The sequence below is a fragment of the Protopterus annectens genome, chromosome 11.part0 (assembly GCF_019279795.1).
Source record: "Protopterus annectens isolate FY-2018-M chromosome 11.part0, PAN1.0, whole genome shotgun sequence".
Taxonomy (NCBI): Eukaryota; Metazoa; Chordata; order Ceratodontiformes; family Protopteridae; genus Protopterus; species Protopterus annectens.
In genome coordinates this window covers 662,564,263-662,584,680 of record NC_056745.1, presented here as the reverse complement: position 1 = coordinate 662,584,680, position 20,418 = coordinate 662,564,263, and the positions used below count along the sequence as shown (strand labels likewise).

The 20,418-nt window shown below is 36.5% G+C and overlaps 1 protein-coding gene across 6 annotated transcripts in view; it reads right to left on the bottom strand.

The window, feature by feature from the left end:
- Window positions 1-530: 530 nt before the first annotated feature.
- Window positions 531-20,418, bottom strand: part of BICD1 (BICD cargo adaptor 1) — a 1,749,421-nt gene continuing 1,729,533 nt past the window's right edge. For all 6 annotated transcript variants that reach the window (XM_044088105.1, XM_044088107.1, XM_044088108.1 and 3 more), the window contains one exon: window positions 531-3,004. In XM_044088105.1, coding sequence (XP_043944040.1) covers window positions 2,914-3,004 — 91 coding nt within the window. In that variant the 3' untranslated portion in view covers window positions 531-2,913. The remainder of the gene's footprint in view (window positions 3,005-20,418) is intronic.

Sequence of the window (20,418 nt, the reverse complement as noted above, 5' to 3'; positions counted from 1 at the left end):
AGGAGCCACTTATGTAAGTGCATATATGTGTGTGTGCGCGCGTGTGTGTGTGTGTGTGTGTGTCTTGCATTCCACCCTGGATTGACTTAGTGTCTTAGGCCTGCTGAGTGTCACTATAAATTGTGTCTCAGCACAGACCCCTGAAAATGATAATGCAGGTACTGGAACATGAGGAAACACAAAACTGAGAATCTACCAAGATACTTCATGAAGGTAAAACACTGGTTCTCAGATACTGTATGAGGCTTATCAGTTATAATAAAAATATAACCAATGCAAAACAGTGATAAAATGTGACACTAAAATAAGCCAGCCTACATTACTTTCCTAATAGCTATCTGCATCTATTGACCACCTGCCAGAAATTATTTATTTATTTTTTATTTTACATTTGTTTACTGGGAAAATCCAACTTGGAATGACGCCAATTTTCAGCAGACGCCTGGGGAAAAATGCTCCAGACCATGTCTTTATAACGTAGGAGGAAACCGGAGCACCCGAAGGAAACCCACACAAATGCAGGGAGGGCATGCAGACTCCACACAGAAGGCACCCCAGCCAAGAATTGAGCCAGAGAACCTGTTGCTGTAAGGCAACAATGCAACTGCTGCACCACTGCTTTGTCCAAATTACCACTGTACAGCAAAAGACTACATATCACTGTGCAGGTCTAACTGGAAGTATGTTTTTCACTTAAAACAGTAAATATTTTTATTTGATGTACTTTGTCTGTCAAGATAATAATATTGAGTAAAAACAAATGAAGTTTCATCTTAGCTTAGCAAAACTAGGTGGAAACCAAGTTGTACTACATCTAGAAAGAAAATACTAATATGAAGGTTGCATTTGCTCTTATTTAAAAATATAGTGATTGACCATTAATTGTTTATCATGGGCAGTTTATTTACACTTAATGTCGGTGAAGTTTTATGCAATCATTTTAGGAATTACTTCTTAGCAGCAGCTAGGAGGACTGTTCATATCTTTTCAATTTGGATATTTTTCCTGTTTGATAGCTCTATCGTCTTATCCATTAAGGTATTAAGCGTCTATTTCCATCAGTGGAAATCTATTTTCTACTGTTTTTATGCCAACTGTAGTTTGGCCTACAGTGTAAGTAATTGTCCTCAATGCAGAAGTTTTGGAGGAAAAATATTCAACAAAACATTGTTGACAACCCGCCAGACTGGGAATGATCAACTTAATTTTACATGCTACAGTGGAATTTTCTAAACGGATTTCAGTCAGCTATATGTACATAAAATGAATAATGAAGCCTAGTAGCTAAGGTGTGGCAGTTGTGAGATTCATTTCTAGTATTGACCAATATGCATAAATTCAAATTAGTAAAATGGCAAATAACGACTGGCAACATGAATAAGTGGTGATTTCACCAAGTAACCATAAGCTTACAAACCTCAGCAGATTGAAGATTGTTTATCTGAGATATACTACAGTTTAATCAACCAGCTAGTGTACATGTTTTTGCAACAAGATTATTATTTGTGCTTAAGCTCAGACAATTTGCAGTTTTAGTGATCCCTTTGCACTAAGCTTTAGGGAGATGGAGGATACGTTTCTTTATAGATGAACAGTGCCCAATTTGTTCTGGAATTAAAAAAAAAATTGCTGTCCATTTCCAGACATGGAAGCAAGGTCTGAATGCATTGTTTATTGGCACAGAGATGGTCTGACTGTTCTCTTTAGGGTGCATGCCCTTTTTCTTTATAACGGTGTGAGCTGTGCCACAGACTTGGAAAATAAATGACCATGACAAACTAACATTTTTACAGTGCAGTATATCTGATTACTCAGAACACAGTGCACTGTGCACATAACCACAGTCCACTTCCCAAAAATCACCACAACCGTTGTTAACTAGCATTCGTTTAAAATCTAAATTGCATACTTTTTTGCTCCAGTCCATTTTTCTAAGATTACTGCTTCACAAGTAAAATTCATAATTCTACTAAAAGTAAACCCATTCTGCCAGTGAAATAACAGCTAAAATACAACTGTAATGAACATGTTTCCTTTTCTGTAACCCAGAAACAATGTTACAGCACCAAACCAGTGTAGAAATCTAAAATGTACAAATACTGTGAAATGTGTACAGTGATATAAAGATGTGTACACAAAAACAAACATACTTGCTTTAGAACTTCAGAAATTAGTAAATAAATATAAAGCTCGTGTAGTTAAATAAACTGTGAATAGGGCAGCATTTAAAAATAAAATATAGGGTTTAGGATGCATAAGCATGACAGAAAGTTGCAGCAACAAACTGAAGGGTGAGTACTAGCATTCAGTGTCACCCTGTTTTTTCTCTTCCACCTTGTTTGTTTTGTTTTTTATCTTGTGCATTAGAAACCAAATTTATCTTAAAAGGCCACCCATTTTAATTGCATTTTAAAATTACCCACAATCCACATACAGTCATTTTGATTAAACAACATAGTATATGAAATCCTTACATAACAAGCCATGTTTTATAATCAAATGTAAGTCTTTAACAAAATGAAAGAAAGTAGTACATGCTATAATGATAAAAGAAAACTCATACTCAGTTCATGTCCTTTATCAAGGAAGAATATGATTGCAAAGTATACACCATCAAACAATGGTAAGCCTTGTTTTGTTAACTGTGGCGGCCAATGCCAAGCAAATTATTCATAGAGGATATATGATTCCACAGTCTGATTAATGTAAGAGTGGCTTTAAAAGAGTCTTCTGTACGAGTCTGCTTTTGCAACTTGTGTGTCTTTCTTCTCAACCTTCCCTCACATGCCGTAGCTGCTTGGAAGAATCCAGGCTTTGTAGACATATGACCAAGCAGGAAGGCTGGCTGGCTCCTTGCTGCATCTACTTTCTCAGGAGACTTCCATCAGGTTTCCTCCACATTGTGTGCAGTGCCTAAGGACAAGGAGGAGCCTTAGAGAGACAGCTGAGGGGGACACACTTAGAGCTGTAATGTGGCTGTTCTTCCAGAAGGGCTACACAGGGACTGAAATTCACAAACCATGAGAAAGATATACATCAGTTAACAACATGTGCAGTTATAAAACAAGAAAGCAAAGATAAATTCACAGGTAAAAATTCAACTTGAGCAATTTGTTTAGAGCAACTTAAAGCCATGTATATTCATGTACACTGTTTTTAAAACAAGGGAAAAACTCTCATTCATTTATCCTTTTATTTGTAACCATTATGCAAGAAAATACCTCACTGAAAATCACTACTGAACACAATAATATATCATACATGCGAGGAGACCTGCTAAAGTCCAGTATAGCGAGCAAGGCCTGTAGAAGTGTTGGGTATAGGTACACAACTAATAATATTCACTGTTTTATGCATATAACCTTCACAAAACCTGACAAAGGACACTAAATAAATCATTTTATTCAAATAATTCAGTGTCTTTGTTGAAATACCTGAGAAGAACTACAAAGGATGAGAAGGCTTTCAATTCAGCAGTGTGGCTTTTCTAAATAAATACTCCTATGTGTGTACTGAGTTTAGTATTCAAAACAAATTTAATTTATAATCCATACAGTTTTACACACAGATGTAATATGGCACAAAAGAAATTCGACTCACCCTCTGAAAATTACCCCTTTATATTGTTAAAAGATAACTAGAAACGTGAAACAGAATTATAGGAAGAAGACAGTATAGTCATGATTCCTAGAAATTGACTATGACAGAATTTAACAAAGAACAACTGGTAGCAGAAGACAAACCAAGCCAAAGCAAAGAAAAAACAAACTGCAGGCCAGCAGACTCCAACTGTAAGCTCCTGAATCAACTAAATGTACTTTGAAACAAAATAAAGTACACCAAAAATATTTTATGATGAGCACTTTTGTTTTATTAGTAAAAACTACTTCAGACAAGTTCAACATTTAAAAGCTGCTAATATAACCTGGTCTTGTCACATGACTTCAGCCTCCTGACCTTACAACAGACTTAAAGTGACAACACCTTAGTTACATGCTGGGAAATTTTATACAAAGGATATTTTAAGATTTAAGATACTTTCTTACAAAAAAAAAGTTTTTAAAATGCCTTTAAGTATGTTTTCCATTGAATATTACTTTGCATACAATAAGATGTTGCCACTTTAAATCTGTTGTGTAAGATCAGAAGCTTGAGGTCATGTGACAAAACCAGGTTATATTAGCAGCTTTTAAATGTTGATGAACTTATCTGAAGACATTTTTACTAGGTTACATTAGCAGCTTTTAAATGTTGATGAACTTATCTGAAGACATTTTTACTACCAAAATGAAAGCGGTCATCATAAAACATTTTTGAGTACTTTATTTTGTTTCGAAGTACATTTGGTTGATTCAGGAGCTTACAGTCGGAGTCTTGGCAGACCCACAGTTTTTTTTTATTTGTTTTGGCATAATTTAAGAACAAGAAAAAAACTTTATATTGACACAGCTTCACTCCAGAGCCACTCCGTTAATGTTTTGAAACCATTTACTCACTGCAATGTTCAGATCATTGTACCGTAAGCACGTCCACTTAGAAGACCGTGTTTGCATTCAGGAAGGCATACATTTCTAAAGGGCAAGAAGCACATTACATTTATCTTTCTATCTATCCATCCTTTGCTGACCAGGTTAATTCCATTAAGCTTAAGACCTCTTTTCAGGGGAGACATGAGTAGGTACTTATACTACTAAGGGTAATTTAGGCAAGGCATCAAGGATCTTCCCCTATGCTTTTCTATAGGTGGAATGGGAACAACAGTACAGCTTTTCAGGTAGTGCACTCTCCTTTGGTGCTGGAATATCAGAAGGTGGTTTGTTCTAATCACGTCTGGGTACTTTGATTAATTATCCAATACTGACACTACAATGATGCATAAGAGGGGTGCTGCACTCCTGAATGGGCCACCCTTCAGATACGATAGTAAACTGAGATCCCAAATGCCTGAGTTGGTAGCAGCTCAGATAGATGTAAAAGATCCCATAGCAGCCATCGTAAAGAGTAGGAGTCATTTATTTCTATACAAAAATAATTCTTATTTACAAAATATTTACATGTTTACAAATATTTACAAATATAAACATATATAGATACACAATTAAGTTTATACATATTCAAAATCATACTAAGTTTTCATGCCTATTAGACCCCATAGCTTTTTTCATAACTGTCTGATTTTACTTAATATTGCTGTTAAAATCCATTTATCATTAAACATAAATTTCATTTATTCTTTCATTCCATATAACACATATAACATAAAATAACTTTTTATCTATTCTTTTAACATAGTCTTTACTTCTATTCTAATAATATACATACTTAATCATATCCATGTTTCTTTTATCTACTACTTTTATATCTTCGAAAAAATATTTTTTTACATAGTTTTACCCATAACTTTTTTACCTTTCAAAAATACGTTCCATAGTTTCTTCTTCTTGACAATGTGAACATATTCTGTCACTTTTCTTTTTTGTATGGAAAATTTCCTTTTAATTACAGTTTAATTACAGTTTAACTATTATCAGTTTAACTATTATCATTCTGGTGGATTGGAAGCTCTTGCATATTGGTTGGAGATTTCTGGATTATATTCCCGTGAATTTAATGAATTCCTATTGGATATGGCTTCTTACGTCCTGAACAACAATGTTATTTTCTACCAAGACGTTTGTTATTGGCAAACGAAGGGTACCGCTATGGGCTCTTCTTTTGCACCCATTTATGCGGACCTCTTCATGGCCTATGTTGAGCAAGATTTGATTTATAATTGTAATAATAATATCTACTTGGAACATCTCGACATTTGGCGTCGATACCTTGATGATTGCTGGGCAGTATGGAAGGGTGAACTAGCAGGGTTGTTCGACTTCCTGGCATATCTCAATAATAATCAATGGGGTATCGAGTTCACTTTACATTATGATTATGATAACATCACTTTTCTTGATGTATCTATCAATAGATTACCTGATAATACTTTAAGTACCAAAGTCTTTAGGAAACATCCGGAATATAATACCATATTACATGCTTCGAGTTTTCATCCACCACATATCTCCAAAAACATTCCCAAATCTCAATTTATTAGACTGAAATGCATCTGCTCTGATGAGACATCTTATAAGGAACAAAGTAAAGACCTTACCAGACGTTTCAGGACTAGGGGATACAAGATGGGTTATGTTTTTGATGCTATAAATAAAGTGGGTCATATGAATAGGGATGATTTATTAACTTACAAGACTGATAACATACCTGCCACTCAACCCATTAGGTTCACTACTACATATGGCAGGAATTCAGATCAATTGATTCAAAGCATTCATAGACATTGGAACCTTTTATTATATGATAATGACTTGTCTGCTATTATTCCTAATAAATGTCAATTTTCATTTAGGAAAGGCAGGAATCTTGGCAGTGCCTTCAGTCATTACAAACATGTACATGATATAGGATGTCCAGAACCAATCCAAACCACTCTGACAGGTACTATACCCGTGGGATGTTATCCTTGTGGACATTGCACTAATTGTAACAAAATATCCAAAACTAAAGAATTCACTAGTAAGAATTCCCCCATTGTATATGATATAAAGTTTTTTGCAAATTGTAGTTCTGATTGGCTTATTTATTTAGCTACATGTACGTGTGGGGCTTTCTATGTTGGCCAGACGTCTAGGCCCCTCAGATTGAGAATTTCAGAGCATATCAGCAATATCAAAAAAGGTAGAATACATAATGCTTTATTTAAGCATCATCTTAAACATCCAACAGCATCTTTTCTTTTTACTATTATTGACATTATCCGTGGCAAAATTACTAACAAAACTGGTTGGCATTCTTTATTAAATTCAAAAGAGAAAAAATGGATTATTAAGTTAGGTGGTCTTTTCCCACCTGGATTGAATGACAAATTGTAGCTTTAACCAATCACTTTTGTGTGCAGTGTATTTAATGACAGCTCTGATTGTGCTTTTTTCACACTGAAGAAGGCTGTGTATAGAGTACCAGCCGAAACCGGTCTGTGCAGTTTTGCTGTTCTTTACAATAAATTATCAGCTTTTTCATTGGGTCATGTCATGCTGGCTTTTTGTTTTTTGACTTGGCTTTATTTTGAGCCATGCAGTTGCTTCCGTGCAAACTGTTTTTTGTCGTTTAACTATTATCAGTCTCAAAAAAAATCTAAATGTTCTACTTTTTGATTACACAATTTTCTTCTTATATTTATAGCTTTAAATTTTTCATCTGTTAGATTTTTGCATTGTTTGCTATGCAATGTTTTCTCATTACATTCTTATACCATAGTTTTACATTTTTATCATCAATTTTTATTTTCTACAAAAACAGTTTTTCTTGGTAATATTTTATTTCCTTATTTAGACATGCTTTTTCTCTTTTACTCTTTTTTACATGCCCCAAAAATTATCATTCTTATACAATTTTACTACCAATCTCTCATCTTTTTCATTTATTCACGTTAACATTTAGTACAAATATAATGAAGCAGCATATACAACTGGGATAATTTACCATAAACCTCCTTCCTCTTTATTTACATATAAAGCTTCCCTTTTTTACAGGGTTTAATCTGGAACCCCATACAGCTGAAAAAATGTATCTGCAAAATTCCTTTTCAAATACTGTTGGCAACATAAATATACTTGCTAAATATGCTATTTTCCCCATCAGTACTGAATTTATCAAATAAGCATTTTTTTCTAAATGATAATTTATATGTTCTGCAGAAAATCCTCTACTACTATAAAACTGAACTGAATGTCAATAATCCTAGATCTACCATCCTTTGTTTAGTTATCATTAGTCTAGTTCTGTTAACTTGTTCACTGTTAGACAATTTAGTAATGTATTACATCAAGTGTATCTTAATGTTTAAATTTATTGCAAACTACTAAGTTGTACCAACTGTGCTCCTGTACCATATGTCATCATCATTATTACTTTATCCATACCTTTGGCTTTATTGTATACCACTTATCACATACATTCTGTGGAGCTTTTCTCCCCGGGCCTCTGCTGATAAAGGACCTGTGTCCAGTTGGAATTTCCCGGTAAACAAATGTAATAAATAAATAAAATACAGGTTTGTTTTATTTATTCTGTTGTTTTTTCCCACAGAATTGTACTTACATCTTTATTCCCAAATGTTATAATGAACACATAATCTAAACCTTTATTTTCTCTTTATTTAATGCAATTCCTATCACCTCTAGACACTCATTTGTGTAAATTACTACTTCTTTTATCTTTTTTTGCAATTATTATAATGTCATCTGCACAGAACAGAAATTCTTGACACTTCAGGTGCCTCCTTCATTGTGTACTTTATTTTATATACTATCACATTCATAACTAATGCAAAGAGTATACAGCTCACATTGGACAGCCATCTTACACCACCCTTCATATGTAACTCTTGGCTTAACCAGCCATTTCCAAGTATTTTTACTTTAGTAATTTTTATACATTGAAATGAGTAATTTCTTGACTTTCTCATATTGTTTCATTATTACCTAGAAGATGTTGTGTCCAATTGTACCAGATGCCTTATTAAGCTCTCTTATCATGATTTTCACTTCTTCTTTTCTATTTATAATATCATCCACAATTTCTCTATCATTAATAATTCTTGACAGCCCTTCCCCTTTATACTACATGTACCATCTTCCATTACACTTTCCATTTTAGTTTTAAATATTGTTTGTATTATTTTCATAAAAGATCTTATAATCATTATTAATCAATACTATTGGTTTCCATTTTTTTAACTGTATTCTATCTTCCTTCTTCCATATTAATGTATTCCACTACACAACTCTTTATACATAGCACCTTAATTTAATCATTCATTCAAAATCTTTAAAAATATTTTTTTTCCAAGCCCTTAAATTTTTATACATTTCATTCACCATTCCATTTGGTCCTAATCTATATTTAATTCTCCTAATACTTTATCTAGATCATTTAAATAAATCTCCTTTTCGAACTCTGTATTCTCTTTTTCTGTTAACCTTTTTAATTTTTATGTTTTTTCACTACCTTCTATTTTCTATAAAAACATCTTGCATATATTGTACTACACTGTTCATAATTTTTTCTAAGGTCTTTGTATTTCTCCTTTTATATTTTTTATTGCTCTCCTTACACTATCATCTTCCTTTACTAATTTGCTTAAGTAACTTGATATGTCTTCTCTTTCTCTCTTTAAAATATCTTTGCTTATATAACCAGTCTTGTATTTTTTTCTTAATTTCTTTCATATAATTCTTTTTCTTTGTCAAAGTACTTTCTATCATTATGTTCTTAATCTTCCAATGTATCATTACATGTTCCTTTATATTTTTCTTTTTCTAGTTTTCTCACATCATATTGCCACTGTAATAACATTTTTTTTTATTTTCCCTTAAATATAATGTAACATTAAGACCAATTTTTATAACATGTTCTCATAGTGATATGATCTGTCCATAACTGTATTACTAATCTCTTTCCTTCATCATTCCATGCTTTCTCATTTATCCTTTTTATTCATTTGCCTATTTTTATATATGCCTTGTTTTCCTTTATCTCTAGCCATAAATTGCAAGATGGTCAGAAAATCCTGTTTCAGCTACCTCCCATTCTCCTATAAATAAACTATCAGATATTATAAAATAAACTGTTTCAGTTCTATATGTATCCTTTTGTTAGTCCATGAATTTTTGTCCCAAAGTTTTTCTTATATTATTTCTTTTCTTTTTAGGCTTGCCTCTGAAATCACAATTAAAGTCTCCTGTTATTATAATATTCATATTAATCACTACATAATCTAACATCTGATGAAATAGCTTTTCCCTTTCTTTACAATTAGTATAAGCATACAGTGTTATAATTCTATGTACAGTGGATATAAAAAGTTTACACACCCCTGTTAAAATGCCAGGTTTTTGTGATATAAAAAAAAAATGAGACCACAATAAATCATTTCAAAATTTTCCCACCTTTAATGTGACCTATAACCCATACAATTCAATTGAAAAACAAGCAAATCTGTTAGGGGAAAAATATAAAAAATAAAAAATGTACAATATGCTGGTTGCATAAGTGTGCACACCCTTAAGCTATGTTGTGTATGCACACCCTTAAACTAATACTTTGTTGAAGCACCTTTTGATTTAATGACGCATTCAGTCTTCTTGGGTACACACCTGCCATCAATTAAAGAGACTCTGATTAACCCCAAATAAAGTTCAGCTGTCCTATTAGGATTTCTGTGACATTTATTCAGTTGCCTGCTGCAGCAAAAGCCATGGTTTTCAGACAGCTTACAAAGCATCAAAGGGATCTGATTGTTGAAAGATATCAGTCAGGAGAAGGGTACAAAAAAATTTCCATAGCATTGGATATACCATGTAACACAGTGAAGACAGTCATCAAAAAGTGGAGAAAATATGGGACAGCAGTGACAATGCAAAGAACTGGATGTCCCTCCAAAACTGATGAAAAGACAAGACAAAAACTGGTTGGGGAGGCTGCCAAGAGACCTACAACAACACTGAAGGAGCTGGAGGAAATTCTGGCAAGTACTGGTTGTGTACTACATGACAATGATCTCCTGTATTCTCCATATGTCTGGACTGTTTTCTCCATATGTCTGGACTATGGAGCAGGGTTGCAAGAGGGAAGCCTTTTCTTACACAGAAAAACATCCAGGCCAAGCTAAAATTTGCAAAATAATAGATCAAGTCTCCCAAAAGTATGTGGGAAACTGTGTTATGATCTGATGAGACCAAGGTTGAACTTTTTAGCCAGAATTCCAAAAGGTACATTTAGTGCAAAAACAACACTTTGCACCACCAAAAGAACACCATCCCCACAGTGAAGCATGGTGGTGGCAGTATTATGCTTTGGGGTTGCTTTTCTTCAGCTGGAACTGGGGCTTTAGTCAAGGTGGAGGGAATTATGAACAGTTCCAAGTATCAGTCACTTTTGGCCCAAAACCTTCAGGTGTCTGCTAGAAAGCTGAAGATGAAGAGGAATTTCACCTTTCAACATGACAATGACCTCAAGCATACATCCAAATCAACAAAAGAATGGCTTCACCAGAAGAAAATTAAAGTTTTTGAATGGCCCAGCCAGAGCCCAGACCTAAATCCAATAAAAATTATGTGGGGTGACCTGAAGAGGGCTGTGCACAAGAGGTGCCCTCGCAATCTGACAGATTTGGAGCGCATTTGCAAGGAAGAGTGAGCAAATATTGCCAAGTTAAGATGTGACATGCTGATAGACTCCTACCCAAGAAGACTGAATGCTGTAATTAAATCAAAAGGTGCTTCAACAAAGTATTAATTTAAGTGTGTGCACACATAACAAAATATTAGTTTAAGGGTGTGCACACTTATGCAACCAGTGTATTGTGCATTGTTTTATTTTTTATATTTTTCCCCTAACAGATTTGTTTGATTTTCCATTGAATTGTACAGGTTATAGATCACATTAAAGGTGGGAAAAGTTTTGAAATTATTTATTGTGGTCTCCTTTTTTAATATCACAAAAATTTGGTATTTTAACAGGGGTATGTAAACTTTTTATATCCACTCTACTTGTTATTTCAATTTTAAACCTACAATGGTTACTCATTAAATATTTGCTTAAGTTGCATCTAATGTCTTAACTGTACAGAATACAGCTATTCAAGAACATTTCTCATTTCCCAAATTCCAGATTATCTTTCCTCCCTATAGTTTTTCTGTTTGTAATCTTTCTTCATTTGTGAAAAATCTTGTGCTTTCTAATATAATTACATCAACATCACATTTATTGTACCACTCCAAAATCCATATTCTTCTTACCATATTCTTAATACTACTCACATTTACAGAAAGCACTCTAAAATTTTCATTTTCCCTTAGACTCACTATTTCATAAATCACAGATAATTACTTGGCTAGCTTTCCTAACAGGACATTCTAAGCCTAGCCAATTACCCTCCCAAAGGTGAGACTCAAACACTGCACCTTGTGTCTGTGAGTCAAAAACCTTAACCATTATACCAACCCTGAAGCATTATCTCTATATATTCTTTTTCATCCATTTCTATTCTTTTTCCTTTGTACTTATGCCTTTAATTTTTTGATCTGATGTTATCTAGTCACCATTCCTCACATTAGGGTCTTGGATCCAATAATGGATCCAAGCCGGCATACTCAGAACACAGCTTAGCTCAAGCTCCTCCCCTCTCATAATGCTCTGCTGCCCTACACTCCCTCCAGATATCATTTGACGCTCAGTCAGACACAGATTGCTCAGCACCTATTAGTGTGTTTCTTGTAAGATTTCTAAAATTTTTTCCATTTTTTCTGGGTTGTAGAGTTAGTAGGTAGTTTTCCTTTCTTATCTATCCCCTCCCGGTCGAGTCTTACCCTTTCTTTAAGTCTTTATTTCGGGGTTTGTGTTTCGGCCTGGTTTTTTTCTGGTGTGTAGGTAGTTGCTTAGTTTAAGTGTGTGTGAGTGTTTCAGACAGATTTAGCAGGCTTTTCAAACTTTGGCTTGTTTGTTGACTTCGTCCTTTGTTTCCCGGTTCAGTTATGTTGGATAAACCTTTGGGTTTTAAAAGCTGCTCCTCTTGTGGGTGGAAAATGCCTATTTCCAACTCACATGAGGCATGCCTTTACTGTCTTGGCGGCGACCACCTCAAGGTGGAATGCAGCATTTGTGCCACTTTCAACCTGAGGGACTTGGTCGACCATCGTAATAAGCTCCTGATTAAAGGCTTGGTCAAAGGAGGCCCCTTGGTCACTGGTTCCCTGGCCAAGGCAGATTCTTCTGGGGCTAGAAAGAAGATTTCCATTAAGGAGGTCCCAACCAAGCATCCCAGGGTGTCAGATCCTAGGTCCTCGGATCCGGCTCCAGCCAGGGCAGTTTCAGATCCAAGATCTTTGGGTCCCAGATCATCCAGGAAGTCCACTCCTGGATCCCAAGGTTCGGACCCGAAGCCCTCAGATCTGGTACCTTTGGTGTCTTCTCCCAGATCCAAGGATCTCTGTTCCAGACCTTCGGATCAGAGGGTAGGCACTTTACCTTCAGATCCGACCCTTTTGGATCCAAGGGATTTGAGAAGTATCACCTTGAATCCTTTGTTGAGTTTCAGTTCCGATTTGGTCAGATCCAAGAGTCGTGCCAGAGCCAATTGTGGTGGAGGATCTCCCTTTGGATCTGTTGCCTTCTAAGCAGGTGTCTTCTCCAGGTAGGTCTTGTTCTTGGGAATACAAGAGACTACACTTGGGCTCCAGGCGCAACTCTCCTAGTAGGTCCTCCATCTCCTCTCGATCTTCCAGGAGTGTCCTCCCTATGTATATGGAGAGGATGATGCAGGTCTTCCTGAAAGCTCAGATGGAGTTGGGGTTTCTGGCTTCCCCAGCCCACAGGTTGGGAATCCAATCTCCCACTCCCCCTTTGATCGCTCCTCATCCGACCAGTGTCTTGGATTCTCAAGGGCTGCTGAGTGGAGTGGAGGCTAGGGAAGCTCTGGGGCCCAGTTTGGAACCTTCCCTGATGGGAGCAGTGGCTGGTACTGTTTCTGTTCCCCCAGAAGAGGCCACCCGGCCGATCAGGCCTGTCGAGCCGGGGTCTATGGTGTTGGATTCAGGCCTAGGTTTTTTGGACCGGTCTCTTCCCCTGGGTGCCTCTGCCTTTGACAGTTCCATTCTGGTGCCATCTGGTGGAGTGGTGGGACTGTGGGGGGTCCACCCTCTCTTCCGCTAGGGTTTTATCGACAGGAGAAGGGGATGGAACCTCTTCTAGTCCTTCCGCTTTCCAGGCTGCCAAAAGATCTTTCTCTGCTATCAGAGTTACCTCTCCCATGCATGGTCATCCTACCCAGCCCCAGTATCTAAGCAGCTTGTCTCATCCTGCTTCCAGTCAGCCCATCTGACTTAGCCTCCAGGGGGATGTCCACCCTAAAGGGATCCCCTCTTCTTCTGAGTCTTCCCCGCCACCCCCAGTGGAGGAAGTTCCCAGGAAGAGGACTTGCAAGAGGAGACATCTTGACTCCCCTATGGAGTCCCTTACCAAGGATATGGATGCTGATGAGGGGGACGGGTCCCCAAGATCTCTGCCAGAGGACATCTCCTTTGGAGATATACTTGAGATCCTCAAGGCCACAGACGGTTGGTCTATCCAAACTCCGTCCTTGGAGGAAGCCGTATTTCTGGAGGCTTTTGGTATGGGGCCATCTACCTCCTGGGTCTCTCCCCCCTGCTGATCCCCTCATTGATCTTGTGGCTAGAAGGGCTTGTAAGGAGCCAGATACCATGGAGTCAGTGCCCAAGAAAGCGGACAAGTTTCTGAACCCTCCATGAGATTGAATCCTTTGGTCCAAAGCAGTCTTGGTTGATGCTACTGTGGTGGACGCTGTCACCAAAAAGGAATTGGCAGAGCAGAGTTCTTCTGTCCATCCTCCCAAACATGAATTGAGAGCTATTAAATTATCTTGTGCATTTCACCCGTCTCCAGAGGGATTTGATAAAAGAACTATCTACTTCCCCCTCTGGGTCCATGTCTGAGGAGGAATTCAAGGCAGTTTCTCCAAAGCTGTCAACCATTCATTCAGTTGCAAATTCGTCCATGAGGCTAATTTCCAATGTTGTGGAAGGGTCCTCATGGGCGGCAGGCTCAGTTATCACAATTAGTTGTCATGCCTGGCTCCATTTGAGCGGGTTTGCAGAGGCCTTCAAGACGTCTTTTGTTAACGCCCCATTTGATGGTTCCACTCTCTTTGGTCCCACTGTGAAAGAGACTTTGACCCACAATGAACAGGAAGGGAAGACTTTGTCGGCCATTGGAAACAGGTTTTCTGCCCCTCAAAGGTCCTTTTCTAAGATCCAGAAGGGGTGTAAGAAAATGTGGCTCAGGAAGGCACAGTCTCCCTTTCAAGATGTTCAGGAGGACTCCTCTTCCAGGGGACAGGGAAGAGGTTTCAATGGTAGATGTCGCCCCAATGGCAGAGGAGGCCCGCAAAACCAAGGTCCTAGGGAGCCCTTCTCTGAGAAACCTTTACAGCGTCCCTGAGATGTTGCCCGACTGTCCATCCCTGGAGGCAGTCGGGGGTCGGTTATCGCTGCACCTGCTAACCTGGGCAAGTATTATAAACAATCAGTGGCTGCTAGCAATTATATCCAGGGGTTACTGCATTCCCTTTTTGGAAATTCTCCCAAAATTCAATCTTCTTCCAGATGTGCCACCCAATCAGGAAGAGGCAGCCTGACAGGAGGTTGTAAGCCTTCTTCAAAAGCTCCCATCAACAGTCCCCCAGACAGAGAGGATCCAGAGAGGATCCACTTATTTTTTTTGGTTCAAGTTAGTAAAGATCTTCGCTTGGATCCTTTTTCACACAATGAGTTGAACCAGTTCATGTTGAAGTTTCTAAGTTGACCTTTCAGAAGGTCTGCGCCTCTCGCCATTGACATCTGTTGCTGAGAACCTGGACATGTCTCACCTTTGAACCAGCGGCTTTGTGTGACATTAAATTTCTTTCCTGGAAGACTGCCTTTTTAGTGGCAATAACTTCAGCAAAGAGAGTTTTGGAGTTGCAAGCTCTTACTATCAAGCCGCCCTACTTAATTTTCCACAAGGACAAGGTGTCTCTAAAACCTGAACCATCCTTCATGCCTAAAGTGGCCTTACCAGCAAATCTCAATCAATGTATTCATCTACCAGTATTTTTCCCTAACTATTCCAATAAAGGGAAATATATTCTGCAGACATTGGATGTTCATTGTCAACTTTGCTTTTATTTACATAGAACGCGACAATTTATGCATTCAGACCAACTATTTGTTGCTTCTCTTTAAATAGAAGGGGCAGGGGTATTTCGAAAGTCATGGTTTCCCATTGGATTTTGCAATGTATTTCTTTCATTTATTCTTCACATGGTATTACTTTAGCTGCACCAGTGAGGGCTCGTTCTACCAGGGCAGTTTCTACTTCCATTGCCTTTGCAGCTCGTCAATCTTTAGATGACATTTGTGCAGCAGCAATGTGGTCTCCTCTCAACACTTTTATTTCCCATTAAAAGTTGGATTTGATTTCCAGAGGAAGGGCTTCATTTGGCTCAACGGTTCTTCAGCATGTCCTTCCTTGAGACTTCCCAGGATTTAGGTAGCTGGGGACCCTAACATGAGGAATGGTGACTAGATAACATCAGATTTATGGTTATGTACTTATCATAACTTGGGATCTGTGTTATCTGTAGTCACCATTCATCATAGTCCCACCCTCCAGCCTCCTTCCTGGAAGATTGATTGGATTCGGAGGTTCTGTTTAGTTTAAATACTTTGTCTTCCTTCCTTTTGCAAACTCAATCTGAGGGAGTATAGGGTAGCAGAGCATTATGGGAGGGGAGGAGCTTGAGCTAAGCTGTGTTCTGAGTATGCCGGCTCTGATCCGATATCGGATCCAAGGCCCACCCTAATGTGATGAATGGTGACTACAGATTACACAGATGACAAGTTATGCTAAGTACATAAATATAATTTGCCCTTTTACCAATAGAAATCTTTTTTCTTTTACTACTTCCCAGTTTGTCTTCTTCATCACTTATTTCAGAACCTTCTTCTTTGTCCTCTATTATTTTTTCTCATCTATTTTTTCTTCTACTTTTAAAATTTCTTCTCTTTATTTTCTTCTTTTTTTATTACTTTTATTTTCATTTTTTGAAATCCATCCATAAATGTCCAGTTTTTTACATTTATAACATTTCAATTCACATTTTTGCATCACGTCCAATTTTTCTACAAATATAACATTTTTCTCACAGTTACTTATCAAATGTCCTTTTCCACACACACACACACACACACACACACACACACACACACACACACACACACACACACACACACACACACACACACACACACACACACACACAAATGTTTTTGGTTGTCCTCAATATTTTACAATACCCTTGTTATATTTTTTCTTTCTATTTTTAACTCAATATTGCAATCCCAGCCACCCAGTCCATAAGCCATCATAAACTTAATAAACTGTCATAAACTGTTGGAATGTCTAGTAGTTCTTTGCATAAAGTTTTCAAATTCCTTTCAAAGTCTCTCTTTCTACCTATGTTCTTTTTTTGTTTTCCTGTTAATTGCTTTTGTCACATAAAGATTCCATGGGTTACAGTCTTTCTTTTTTTCATATTCTCCAAGAAAAATTCAATTGAAAAAACAGTCTCAAATATAATGTCACAAAATAAGTCCTTGTTAATAAGAATAAATAATCTTATCTCATGTGTTTTTACAACCTAAGGAGCTATTACACTGTCAGACACTTTATACCTGTCCATTTTTTGTTATCCTTACTTTGAATCCTTACCACATACTTCTGTTGTTTTCATTTTCTTCTGCCTTCTTTTCTGCTACTTCACGTTTGCCTTCTTTTACTTGCTCTACATATGTTTTCTTTTTTATCTCATCACTACTTTTCAGGATTGTCTCTGCATCCTCCTTTTGTATTTTATCCCCTCAAGAAACATCTCCTTCATTCTCTGGTTCACTTTGCATCACCATTTCTTTTTAAGTAAATCATCCCACATCCTGACTGGTTATTGTAATTATATATCCATCATTTGCCGACTCATTTCCCTCAAACACATGTGTTTGAAACATCTCCTAAGAATCCTGCACACATTCTCAAGTCTTGATAGTTGCTTTCTCCTCCATATTTCTCACCACTCCATCACTTCCTTCTCTCTTCATCGGTCTCCCTGTTTCCTTGGAACACCTCAGCACTAGGAATGGAAACAGGAAGTACTCCTGAAAAATTGGTCTCACTTTCAACAATGATGAGTAGGGGGAAGTTCCTCAATGCCCTGCCCAAAATTCCCCAAATCAGTATGAATACCAGCTCAGGTTTCCCCTGAAAAGGCAACTATCACAGTCAAAGTGTGAGTAAATAAATAAATAAAGAAAAATAACTTAAGCAAATAGACAAATTAAAAACACCGAATCTTCAACAAGACAATCAAATAAACAACATAGGATACTCCCTAAATATCATGGAGCGGAGAGTAAAGTAAGAAAATCACACTTGCCTTTTATTGAAACAAAATAATTGGTTATCCAATAAGCTCGAAGATACAGAACATATGGAAAGAAGGAACAATACAAAGATTTCTGTGCACCAGAAAAATTAGAAGGCATGAATATGGCATTTTTTAAACTTTATGATTACTCAGCTACTTAAACTGCAGGAAAGACTTGCATATAGCATATAACGAGCTCATAGATCTATTGGAAAATATGCTCCTTCAAACCCTAATTCTGTCGCAAAAGCAATACTAGTGAAATTTATTTCATTTTGAATTAAAAAAGTAATATCGAAAACAGCTGTAAAAGTTGGCAGCACCATTTTAATATCTGACAAATACTATTACAGTAGAGCAATACAGAGTGGAACACACACATTGGCCACTAATGAAAACAATGAAGCAATACAATATAAAATGACATAATTTAAATTAGTTCCAGCAAGAACAAAAATATTTTCTGAAATAGATCGAGTCCTCAATACTCTAGATGAAACAAATGCATTTCTAGGAATAAAATAACTTAATTCCCAACACAGAAAATATTGTCTGTAGTTTTTGAGTAAATCTAGTTTAACACAATAGATGAAACAACTTACAACTAATAAAAAAAGTTTGTGTGACAGTGGACTGGCACTTATCATGTTTTTGATTAATGGCCTAGAGATAAGCTTCTTTAAAGAGCCCATCTGAGAGAGAAATATGTAATACTGTACAAAAAATAATCAAAAGCCAACACCACTGCATATTTGGACACACTAATAAGTAACCTATTTTTTTTTCTTATAAAGTATGTTTATCACAGATGTATTTCCTTGTTTAATGCCTTATAACTGTTGTGCTATATTTAAAGTTCTACCAAAGCTCTTTTCTTTACTTGCATATACTTATCTAACAAAAAGTTAAAACAAGAATTACACTGATTAATGTTGAAAAAGGTAAGCTAGTTAATTTGTGTATTCTAAAAATAAGGTAATAGTTGTGCTGTTTTGTCAGCTGTCCTTGTAATTTAATGTTTCATATTAAACACTAGAAATGAAAAAAATATATATAAATGCTGGTTTTATATGAATATAAATAAATGTATAAACTGCTGAATGTCATAAATATTTGGCCATCAAAATACATACCTTGTGTTCCATATTGCTTTACCTGGAGTGGCGGCCAGGTCAGAGCTTCTATGATAACATTCTTTCTTCTTTGAAGATTGCTTCAGTTTTTGGCTGTTTTCCAAGTGGGAGATTAGGACTGGCCAAACTATTTACAGATAAATGAGAAATCCAGGAAGTGGGTGCGGAAAAGTGTAGTTATATACATTTTTTTTCTGAAGGGTACTTTTGGTGTGAAAGTTACAAGTTTTACACATGGCTATTTGAGGCTGGCATTTTTTGGGGGGTGGGTGGGCTAAAGTCTAGTTGCATCTTGACGGTTTGACCTTGATTTTCTCCCTTCTTGCTCTTAGCTTCCATGGAGAATGGCTTTGGTTTGAGAATGCTTTACTTGTATATATTGCTTACTTTTTGCATGTAGGCTGCAATTTCTAATATGGGTGGGAAGAAAGTTCCATAATTCTGCAGTACAGGAAGAATATAGTGAGTCTACAGCATGGTTATTATATTTGATAATTAATGTTTTTGTTGAGATTGTAGTGGTCTTGCTGGTTTGTAAATATGAACAAGTTCCTGTATAGATGGATATTTATTGGGGTTATAGATGAACGTATGAACAAGCTTGAGTTTACTGAAAGTTAGATAATTTTGTAGGTCCAGCTATTCTAATTTTTGTGCAACAGTACAGTGATGTGTTCTATTAAATACATCTGTGGCAATATTTATTTTGTTAAAAGTTTTTTTTCAAATTTTAAGTATGTTTGATGACTTTGCTTGATTGGATATTATGAAATCTATATGCTGATCAAATTTGGTAAGTTGGTCTATTTTCTTTTATGGAATTGCTTGTGGTGGTAATGTTGAAAATGGCATGTTTTATTTGTAGTAGTAGTGTTAACCGAATACACTTATTTTTTAGCAAAAAGCATTAGATTATAAATTATTAGCTGTTTTTAATATAGTATTCTGTTTCTTCTATATAATATTGGCATTGGCTAATTGTCTTCCATGAGCAAATGATGGTCAAGTCATTTGAATACTGAATAAGTGAGGTGGCTGTCCATTTGTGCACATCACATGTAAATATATTGAACAGAAGTGGGCCTAGGATGGGTCTTCCAAGTATTCCCACTGCTATTGGTACAAAGAAGGGCTATATGTGCGTTGCCATTTCACAGCTTGTGCTTCATAGTTAGATAACTGTTATTCCAT